The 12,116-nt window shown below is 29.5% G+C and overlaps 1 protein-coding gene across 2 annotated transcripts; it reads left to right on the top strand.

The window, feature by feature from the left end:
* Positions 1–1,835: 1,835 nt before the first annotated feature.
* Positions 1,836–11,739, top strand: LOC130451948 (putative uncharacterized protein DDB_G0291812). Of its 2 annotated transcripts, XM_056791306.1 has the most exons (13): positions 1,836–1,958; positions 2,020–2,147; positions 2,211–2,342; positions 2,393–3,134; positions 3,659–3,728; positions 3,795–4,018; positions 4,305–4,518; positions 6,821–7,036; positions 7,109–7,182; positions 7,784–7,893; positions 8,052–8,141; positions 8,292–8,589; positions 11,541–11,739. In XM_056791306.1, the coding sequence occupies exons 4-12, from the start codon at positions 2,400–2,402 to the stop codon at positions 8,587–8,589; spliced, it is 2,031 nt and encodes a 676-aa protein (XP_056647284.1). In that variant the 5' UTR covers positions 1,836–1,958; positions 2,020–2,147; positions 2,211–2,342; positions 2,393–2,399; the 3' UTR covers positions 11,541–11,739. The 2 variants fall into 2 exon arrangements, with proteins under 2 accessions (XP_056647284.1, XP_056647287.1); XM_056791309.1 differs by having other exon boundaries at positions 1,836–2,147.
* Positions 11,740–12,116: the final 377 nt, after the last annotated feature.

Here is a 12,116-nt window from a genome sequence, read left to right as displayed (position 1 = left end):
TAAATGTTCTGGGGGCACCAAAATCGACAATTGGTTGAAATGCATGCAAAAGTGTATTGATCTTAATAGAGTATATTTCCAAGAATAATAAAGCCATATCCAATGATAAATATTTGTTGTACGAATAAATAATTATGTGTATAACTCGTACAATCCTTTTAATCACGGTTTAAACCATAAAAACTCTACTAACGGATCTCTCCGGAACATAAAATAAACAAAACAAATGTTCTGAAAAAAGTATAATAAATAAAAATGAAATTCTTAACAATTTCAGTTACGGATCACTTAATATAAACGGGATGACAATAAAAAAAAATCACAATCAACTACTTCAATGTACTGGAGGACATTGTGTTATCAGTGTACGAAATATTCGCAAGCACTATAGGCGACTTGGCTCGCATCACAAAAACCATTAAGTGACACGATAAAAATTTATTTATTGTCTATTAAAAGTCGAGGAATCGAAAGCTGTGATAAGTCAGAAAGGATGGTGACGAAATTTTGCAATTGCTTTAGAATAAAGTGGAAACTCTCAACTCGAACCTCCTTAACTTGAAAACCTCTTTAACTCGAAAACAATTTTTGTCTGAAATCTCTGAGCATTCCTGATAAAGTGAAGGTTATTGAAGCTGTGGATCGAAGTGAAAAGAATAAGCAAGATAGAGCAAAGGACTTTGACATCCCTAGTATCACATTGTCAATGATTTTTAAAAATAATGACAAAATTTCATCTCAATTTTACGAAGGTGACTGTAGTTATGAAAGAAAGAGAGAGGCTGAACAACCAAGTATTGAAGAAGCTACGTTGGAATGGTTTAAACAGCAACAAAAGCGAAAAATTTTACTGTTTAACTTAACATAATTGACTATATTCAGAGACTCTACTAAATATGTCGTCCATATATGTGTGTGAAAAAATTGCGGTTCTAGTAAGAGATATTGAGGGATTATTATCAGCGATGTCCAAAGATTTTCCATCTCGTCGGAGGGTCCTTATGATCACTGCTTTGGTCGTCGTCAATGTGCAATAGTCAGTGAATGAATTAGTGGAAGCTAGTACGAGTTTGAGTTCATAAAACCAGTCCTAGTAGAATCTGAGTGTAGAAAGCACGCCAATTTAACTGCAAATTCTTAGGACAAGGAGAAAGCAGTTCCTCTTGGAAGAGTAAAAGGTACTTGTTACTAAATCAGTATTAATCAAGTCAAGTTGAGACCTTTTTACTCAAAAAACGGGAATATTATTTCAATATATAATATACTCGTAGAGTAAAAGTTCCGAAACTGTAGTAGGTACTTTTTTTAGCATCTTATTAGTACACTTACATAAGTTTTCTGATTTTTTTTCTTATATAAAAAATATTGTCAAAATATTAGTATATAGTATAGGAAACACCAAAATGGACTAAGTTCAATATATTTTCCGAGCTTTCGAATACTTATGTATTCATCGTCTGGGAAATAATTAAGATTTCTGGTGATTTTGATATTTTTAAAGCTTGTAGAAATTTTTAAACACATGGAATTCAAAATTCAATATTCAAATTGACTTTAATAAATATATAACTAGGTGTTGCCCCAGTAACATATATTATTATTGTAATTATTTTCATAGTTTCTAGTTATTGTAATAGTAAATATTTTTAATCAAATCAAATTTATTATTCATGCGTTAATCAGAGGTAATACTTTTTGAATGGTTTAAACATAATTTAAAAGTCGTATATTTAGTTTGTTCAACTACTTCGAGGACGTCCTGTACATAAATTTAGATTGTAGCCGTAGGTAATTCATAATTCTATGGCTACGTAAATGAATTTACTTTTCAAATCACTTGTAAAAAAATTGGTTTATAAGAACGACAATTTTTTGCAACTATTAGGAAATATATAAATGATTAGTATTTTTTTATTTGTTGTTTATTAACATTATATCTCAAAGTAGTTGAGAAATTTGTATGTCGCTATGAATTATATATAGCACCCTGCATATCATTATTAATAAAAGTTATTTTAGAAATAAATATTATGGGTCTTTCTCCTATTGACAAACAAAAAATTTTCAAACTACCAGTTGTAAGCAACTAATAAATCAAGTTTTTTAAAGAAAGGAATTTTTTATATTACCAGAATTTCACAGAAAAGGTATTGCCTTTATTTTAAAATTTCTATCGAAAGGCTCATCAATAATTTTATAATGTTTTATAGGGATTTTCTTTAAACATTAGCAGTTATAGTGTAAAAAATAATTCTCTCTAGTCTATAGTTTTATTTTGTGTAGCGTGAAAAGGGCCGATAACGAACCTGTTTTTTACACATACTCGTATATGTTTTATACTTGTAAGTATTCTAATTTTTCCTCATGAAATATTATGTTGAACTATTTTTAGTTGAGTTATGGAAAATTTAAGCTCAATCAAGTCAGCGATGCCATGTACATGTCTAGCAACATCTCCAGAATTTACCAACATCTCACGTAATTTAATACTACCTGTTAACAATTCACCTTTGCAAGATGGTAGAGAATCATCGGGAATTTTACATCCAGGATTTGGAAAAGAGTCAAATTTTTTGAGTATCTTAGAAAAAGAACAACTTAGTTTTAAAAATATATTGTACCTAGAAAATTCTGATATTGGTAGAGAGTCAGTGGGTATTTTACAAATCGATAATTTGAATCTTAATTTTGACGATGAAAAAGAAAAAGTATCAGATATTATTTTGTCTTCTGTTGAAAATGTTAACAAATCAATCAAACTATTAGATACTGGTTTTTTAATTTGTAGCCATTCTCCACAAATTGTATCTTCTACATCTCTACATTCTGGCTTATCATTCAACAGTACTAGCTTGGATCTTCCTTCAAAAATATTCACCCTAACTAAAAGTGATAAAACAAATAGCGTTTTCTCACATAGCCATTCTATTTTTAACAATGCAAAATTTTTTACCACTACAGACCTAGAGGTTAGAAGTAGAGCATATTCACAACCTCAACAAGTTTCAAATAACCTTATTGAAGCGGGACAATTTTTTTGGAGCACCGGAAAACCAGCTAATACTAATAGGATGTTGTCTGAGAATATTCATCCTGGGAAACTAGAATTTGATGATAATAACGATGATATGCTCGTAAGTTTTATATTATTCTGAATGCTTTAAGTTGTTTAAGGGGTTGTTTGATTCTGGAATTTTTAATAATTGTAATTTCATGGTGTAAGATGTTAATCTTAGATCTTCAATTTGAGCTGAACTCGGTTTGACTTAGCAAGGTGCATCAATTTTTAACACAGAATTTTTAAATTTTTGGATTGGCTTCTTCAAATAATAGTTGCTTCGCCCTAATTTTCCCAATGTTCAATACAAACCATATATCCAATAATTCCTATGATTGCTTGATAAATCAGAAGTTGTCGTCAATACCTCTTATTTTTATTTTATACTTGTTCTTAACCCCTTTCAGTATTTTAGTAAGAATAACTGAGTCACCTACACAGATACTAATAGTAATGTTTTCATTTCATGTTTCTAATTTATTCCAAATACAAAATAAATGTAGAAAAATGATAATCACAATGTTAATAATTGTTGTATTCAAAAATTATAATTCATGTATTTGCTACTGTTTCAGTGAATTTTATTGTCGTATTTTGCAGCATGTTTCTGTCTTCATAGAAAGTAATTACATTGCACAAAAAATCGCCGACGGTTCTTTTTTAAATGGAAGTAAGTAACAGTATAGTTATAATATCATTTTTTGTATAAGATTGTATTCATTTTATTATTATTAAGGTTTCAAAAATGGTACGTTAGATTCAACTCCACAACCAGAATGGCCTACCGATATAGATGAAAGTATACAAAGTGAGGAATCAGTAGATACTTCTGAATCAGTATTCAAAACTGTCGATAAACTGTTACCAAATAATATACCAATCGATGAAGAATTTAATAGAAAAAGTTCTAAATCTTCTAGCGCTTCAAGGAAATCTCGAGAAGCCAAAGACATTTTACAAGTAATTTAAGTTTTTAAATTTTTAGCAAGTATAGTTTATTTGAATTAAAAAAAAATGTCCACATTTCTATGAAGTTTTGATTTTTTTCCAATTTTTGAATGGTTGTGTTAAGTTGATTAGAGTTGTTTAAAAGATAGATTCATAATTACATTTTAAAAGTAGTTTCTTTATAAATCTAGATCTAATTAAGTTTTAATGTATATTGTTTTATTTTTAGTTTATTCTTCAATTCAATTGTTATTAATTTGATTGAAATCCTATCAAAAAAATGATATTTATTTTACAGAATCTTTCAGACATATTCAATACTACACATATAAGCGAGAAACAAAAATCTGAGGGTCTTTTATTATTGAATAATCTCGCTGAAATGTTAAATAATGCTAATGTCAGCAAAGAGGGTGCTTTAGAAGATTCAGGTCATTCATCGATAATACATAATAAATCTTATAAAGACCAACCGAGTTCCAATGTAGAAACAAACTACGAAAAAAAATCAGGTATCACTTCCATTTACTTTAAATAATTAAAAAATAATTTTAATTAAAATATCAACACAAGCTTAGAATCTTTGAAAAATCTACTGATATCAACATCCACAGATACCTTTTTGAGCAATCTCATATTATCCGAATTTCTAATTTTCTAATCGTTAGTATGTTTTCGTAGTGTGTCCGGATAGGTAATTAAGAATTTGAGCAGTTATAACCTGTTAAACATTTTTTCCAAAATATTTTGATTTATACTTTACAGTAATTTTTCCTGATTGTGATCGAACAAAGTATCTATTTTGTTCAATATTCATTTATTCATATATTTATTTTGCATTTAAACGTTACTGGCGATCTGGGGGTAGTTTAAAGTTCAGTTTAATATGAAATGGAGGATCCCAACTTAACTTTTGCATACTGTTTACGTTTTTACAATTTTATAAAGGGTTTTAGTAGAATGATTGAAAATTCTCAATTCATATTTGAGAGAGAAATGCTTTATTGTCAAAAAATTGTTGTAGAAACTGTAAAAACATGAAAATAAAAAAATGACAGAAAATTTCAAAATACAGGAAAAAACGCAATGAGTAACAAAATTATAGGTAATAGTGATAGGCAATAATTAGTATATAAGTCGTATATAAGTGCATAGCAAAAATCCAACCAGTATGCAGCATGCCCAGAATTGAATATTATTATCAGAATAGAAGTCGTTTACAGAGTAGAAGGCACTTTCCAGTAAATATGTCATTAAATTATTGCGAAAAGCGGGAAAAGATAATATAGAGCTTAATTTCAATTGGCAAGTGATTGTGCATTTTTTTGCAGTATTAAATATTGAGCATTTAACTAATTCTGAACGCGTTCCTAAGTGGATAACCGTGCAACGTCCTTCCTGAAATTGGATAAGCTTGCTTACGAATTAGGCAAACTGATTCAAAGTTGAATAAGGAAGGAAGAGTCAGAATTTTTAATCAATTGAAGAAGTCCCTGCAGTGAGCCCTGCTCTTTAGTTCGGGTAAATATCTAACAGCTCTCTTTTGTAGCTGAAAGATTCGCTCAAATTGAGTAGCACCACACTTACGCCAGAAGGGAAGAGCATATCGGAGAGGCGACTGAATAAGAGCATAATAGACTATTAAGGAGATGATTAAGTTCAGTTCTTTGGAAATCAGAAAGAACTTAATTTAATAAAAAAGGCAGCAGTGTATTTTCATATGATAAAACTTTGGTTGCAGAAACGTTGAGACAGAAAAGAGTAGAATCGCTCCATGATTTAAGGGTGATTAGATCACTTGATAAGGTCCTATGAAGTGCTGTGAAATCAAGGTTGCTCCAAGAGAAACTAATGTCATCTGCAAATAGACAAATTTTACCACAGATGTCTAGATAGGCGATGTCGTTGATAAAAAGAAGTAACAAAATTCTATTGGCTTGCAAGAAGACATCGTTTTATTAACTCTTACAAGCTGACTTTTGTTGGTAAGGTACGACTTTAAGCATGCAAGAGGTGTTCCCTGAAACTGCAATTTGTTGATTAAAATATTGTGATTAACACAATGGAAAGCCTTAGAAAAATCACAAAAAGTTGTTGCAGTGGAGTGATGGCTGTTTAGGCTAGAGTAGACATTTAATGAACTCGACCATGATGATGAAGAAACTATAAACATTGTCGACGCGCCGAGAAAACAAAAAGTTATCCATTAATTTTTTAAATTTGTTGTACTTCTTTGGAAAACATTTCCTTGTATTTTTTCGCAAGATTAACCAAAAGTACTACTTCATTGCTAGATAAATTTCAATTGTAAATTTTTCTTTGTTTATTTTTGTTCATACAACTTTCTGAAACAATTTATTTTTAAAACAGATATCTGATGGATAACGTTTTGGTTATACTTTTGAAATCTCGCAGAAAGTGTCTGTTTAACTATAACCTGTAAAATGGAGCAATATTGTTTATTCTGGGTTTAAACTGGAGCTTAAATCATAGCTTAAGCTTAAGTTTAATATTCAGTTTTACCCTTTAGGGTCTTTAGTGTGACTTTTTTATAATAGGAATTGTCGGAAACTATTATCAGGTTAACCCGATCCTGAACTGAATTAAATGTTCGTAAACTATCCCGGATCACGTTTATTGTTGTTGCTAATGATAATTTGTAGGTGATACAAATAAGAAAAATGCGAATCATTGTATTTAAGCACAACTTGACTTTATAGTAGTTTTCGTGAAATCTGCATTTAAGTGTTTGAAATATTGGGTGAAGTGAACTTATTAAAAAAAAGTTATTTTTGTTTATTCTTATTTATTTAGATTCCTTAAGAAAGCTTGAATCATCCGGTAATTCGGAATCAAATACAAAAATAATTCCTGGAAAACTAAATCAAAACAATAGCAACTGTTCTGTTAAAAGTAATGATAGTAATGGATCATCTTCATTCGGAGCTAAAAGGAAAACCAAGTCTGAAACATTTGGAGTGAAAAAAGGACCTTTGAGAGCAGTTGTATCAATCAAGGAGATGAAAAAAGGTGTTCCCATTTCTTACAGTTACTATTCTAATATATATTCAATGGTCTATTGTTTTTTTTTTATATTTATAGGCTCTACTACACCAGAACGACATGAGCACAAAACTGTACAACTTCAATCAAAGAAAACTAGTACACCTATGAATGTGAGTGTCTAATAATTATTGGTACACATGTTTTTTACATAATTGATGTTAGTTCAAATGAACTGGTTTCGCTTTTATAGCATAAATATAATATTGTAACGTTTTTCGTATTTGTTTACACTCTTTCTATTAGAGGGATGAATTAATAAACACTGTCTCCTAAGTTCTAATTACTGCAATTACTTTTACTCATACGTTTTCTTCACTACGACGATTTATTCAAAACTGAACTAACTGTGTTCACAAAAATCATTTATATAACTAAAGTCTAAAGTCTACAAAAACAGATTAAAGGTGTCGCGCGAATTCGCCGAATTTTTAAATTTTATCTTAGCTGGACAGGACCCATTTCTATCAACGTCAATTTGAATATTGAATTTTGAATTCTATTAGTTTAAAAATTTTTACAAGCTTCAATAATATCAAAAATCACCAGAAATCTTAATTAATTATTTCCCAGACGATGAATACGTAAGTATTCGAAAGCTCGGAAAATATATTGAAGTTACTATTCTAATCTCTTTACAATGATATCTTTATTATTATTAAATAAATTGATAATATTCTATCAACATATCTTTTGTTTCATTGTTTTAATTAGGAACCCAAATTGAAACCAGTAGCAGCTTCTACACCTACCCTGGTGTATCAAAGTGATATCAGTAATAATAGCTCCTTTAAATATAAATCAAGGAAATCCTTCCTCGAAAGGTAAGTTTTTCTATTGTCACATAAAGTACATGTAGGCGTATCTTCAAATAAAACAATAATCAATTTGTGAAATGTTTAATTATTCTAGAGAAATTTTAATCCTAAAATAGTTTAAAATATTGAAAATCTTCAATAATATATATATATATTTTTTCTAGATCAAACTCTTTGAGTGAGCGAAGTAACCCAGAAAACTTGAGTAAAGAATCAAATGGTACTCCCACAACTTCAAAACCAAGAAGACCAAGGTAGATAATGTCTTAGTTTCAAATCAATTTTTGATTTATTCATTTGTATCTTATTTTATTTTTATTATAATTTGAATAGACAATTGAGAAAACACTGTATGACTAGGAAATGTCGTAATTTGGGTTCTGAAAATTTTCTTGTTATATTAGTTTCAGTGCATTTCCGACTTCGAAAGAAAAAGTTGGTAGCAGTTCCATCCCAACAAGACTTCAAGAATCACGTAAACTTCTAAGAAGAAATAGTGTTACTGAAGGAATCACTAACATGCAAGTTCGTTCAAATTGTAATAAATTTTCTGGGAAAGAAACGAAATTGATGTCGTCACTTCGTAAAGTTAGAGAGAATTTATTAAATTCACCTTATTATAACTTATTAGTTGATAGCAATGCCAAAATAGAATCAAACGTTGAGAAAAAAGTCACTTTTAGGAAATCTCTTAAATCGTAGGTGAGTATTAACTAAATATACAGGGTGTTCCGGGACTTTACGGAAAAAGTTCAGGACTGAGTAGATGACGTGAAAATAATGCTGTGACAAAAACATCTTCTCAAATTAGTTTCTGAGTTGTAGGCATTTAAAGTTGCGAAATCAGAACTTATATTTAAATAACAAAGAACATGCAATCTTTATCTCACCTAAGGAAATTCTCGGATAGTGTATTCTTCAAAAATTGTGAAACTATACAGAAAAATTTATTATAAGACAATAAAGGCTGCCAAAAATATTCATTATAATAGGAGACTCGCCAATTCTTGCAAGCTTTCTAAAAAAACATGGTCCATTGTGAATGATCTAAGAAATAATTACTTCGTGAATGTAGCCAAAAATGTATGAAATTCTATAACTCCTTCTCATGATATGCTTTTATATTTCCCTGATGCCAATACTTACAGTTTCTTCTTTATGCCCGTAGTTTTAGCAGAGCTTCGCAATACAATTAATGACAAAAAATAAATATTCATCTGGAAATGTTGAACTTACATTACCTACATATGTTTTTGAGTCTGCCCGATTGCACATTAAATCACCTTACCACTTTAATTAATGTTTCATTTCAAAATAGTACCTTTCCCGATTGCCTCAAGACGGCTATCAATATATACGTCTGCACAAAGGAGGAGATATAAAAAAAGCGTTGAATGATCGCCCAATATCACTCCTTCCCACGTTATCTAAGATCATAGAAAGATTTGTGAAGAAGGGGCTTTTATCATTTCTGTTTTAATTTAAAAAACTTACTACCCATCAATTTGGGTATATGATGCTATATTCTCCCTGCTTAATAATGTCTACTCTAGCCTAAACAGCTATCACTCCACTGCAACAACTTTTTGTGATTTTTCTAAAGCTTTCGATTGTGTAAATCATAATATTTCATGTCAACAAATTGCAGTACTATGATTTCAGGGGAATACCTCTCGCATGGATTGAGTCGTACCTTACCAACAGAAGTTAGCTTGTAAGGGTTGATACAACGATGTCTTCTTGCAAGCCAAGACTCAGTACTAGCCCCTATTTTGTTTCTTCTGTTTATAAACGACATCGCTTATCTAGACATCAGTGGTGAAATAATATGTCTATTTAAACACAACACTAGTTTCTCTTGGAGCAACCCTGATCTCACGGTACGTCATAGGGCCATATCCAGTGACATAATCACCTTTTAATCATGGTGCCATATATACTAATTATTACCTATTACTATTACCTTTAATTTTGTTACCCATTGTGGTTTTCTTCTGTATATTGAAATTTCATTTTATTTGTATCTTATTTAGTTAATTTTTGTATTTGTTTTCCAGTTTATACAATTTTGTCTACAAATTGTAATGATTTTTTGTTTATAAATTATTTCTCTCTTTATAATTATTCCATCAGTTCAAATATTTTGCAAAAGACTGAAATAAATTGAAACGTCAATTTTTATCTTTCTTTTATAAAAAATTATTAGAAAAAACTATATATAATAATAATAATAATAATAATAATAATAATAATAATAATTTTAGGTCTCCTGTTTTAAAACTAGTTTTTTTTTGAATAATTTTTTAATCCAGGATAAAAATTGACGTTTTGAAATATTTCATATTTATTTATTTTAAATTATACACTCAAACATTATGAATTTTTAATGAATGAATACGTAAGATCACTTAGTGTGTTTTACGGAATAAAAAATTCTTCACTACTATCTGAATGCCAGGGGCGGCTCATGCCCAATGGGGGGATATTTAGCTCGTTGAATATGCTAAAGCAACCGTTCGTGATGAAATATTTACAGAAGGTATTGAAACACAATCAATCATTTCTAATTGACCTGAATACTGAATACTTAAGGAAAAAATTGAAATGTAGAAAAATTCAGTTGGTTAACCTACAACTTATCAAATAAAAACAAAAAAAAATAAATCTCTACGGAGAATATTCTTTGAACTTTATATAATTTAGTAGATCCATATTTTTTAATACTTCTTGTATTTCCAATCACAATTTATGATAATTTTCTTCAGAATATCTCTTTATGGCGAACAGTTTCCTTGGCATGTACAACCACCTAAAAATCTACATATCTCCTAAACCATAAATTTCATCGTGTTGAACAAAGAGTACCTACCTTTTTGTTGAAAAATCGATTGAAAAATTTATTTTTGCTATTCTTAGATTGTACAGATTTTCCCTGTAAAAATTATGGATTATTAACCATTGGGTATGAGCCGCCCCTGGCCTTCAGATGATAGCGTAGAATTATTTATTTTGTCAAACACACTACGTGGTCATATGTAATCACCATTGAAAATTCATAATGTTCGAATGTATAATTTAGAAGTTCTGATTTCGTAACGTACGAGAAAATTTTTTATTTTTATATTTTACTCTCTAGCATTATTCTCACAGTGGAGGGATAGCAGTATTAAATAGAAGATGAAAAATCCTGAGTGAAGAATTGGATTTTGAACCGAAATTTCAGTTCAACATCGATTATTTTGTTGTGGCTTGGAAATTTTCCTCATATCAATAATCTGTACAAAAAGGGCCAATGTCCAAAATTTCAAAATTTGAGTTAAATGCACAATTGAATTCAGGATGCGACATATAGTAATTGTTAAAAGGACCAAAGTCCTCTTATTATTAGATCATTGAAACTCAAATATTTTGTCACGGCCAAAGTTATTTACTGGAAATGCAAAAATGGCCAATTCCTCAAATTTAAATTGGGTTTCCTGTCATTTGACGAAAATAGACATTGGCCCTTTTTGTTTCAAGGTACAGAATTATTTTTGAATATTTAATATTAATATTCCTATATACTATAAACTTTTTAAAATTAGAGTATATCCTTACTAACTATTATGTTTTAGTTTCGTACATTTCAAAATTTAATTGTTTTCAATGTTTAGGGAAAATCGAAGAAGGTCGGGAAAGAGAATGTTGGTTAGTGGTTAATGGTTAATTTTTCGAAACGATAACATTCTGATACTGCAGGCAGAATTTCAGTATGTTTGTGTTGTTTACCATTTTAATTTTTTTATCTAGATTATTTAGTAATTCACACATTTTTAATGTTTTGTAAAATCTAATGAATAAAATTTTTGGAAATACTTCCTTTTTCATATTTCCTCAATTTAGTTTAAAGTGAAATTTAATTAGCATCCAATAAACTCGGTGTTTCTGTGTTTCAATTTATTTTTTCGCTAATAAAAAATGATTTTTGTCTCATGCTCCTTACGAGCGTATCCTACTTCAGTGACGTCATAAGAATGTTTTAATGGCATTAGATCATAGTTAAAATAATGAATTCTTTTTGAAAATAATATTTTTTGTTTGATCTTTTAAAATGTCACCTCAAAGAATTATCATAAGTGAAAACACTGTATAAACTGAAACTATATAGTTAAACCTAGCAATATTGAACATAAAAATGACTCGAAACATAAACATACGTGGTAAACCAATCTTATGGCAAAGTTGGATAT

This window comes from Diorhabda sublineata, chromosome 1 (assembly GCF_026230105.1).
Source record: "Diorhabda sublineata isolate icDioSubl1.1 chromosome 1, icDioSubl1.1, whole genome shotgun sequence".
NCBI lineage: Eukaryota > Metazoa > Arthropoda > Insecta > Coleoptera > Chrysomelidae > Diorhabda > Diorhabda sublineata.
This window is presented reverse-complemented; position numbering and strand designations above follow the sequence as displayed.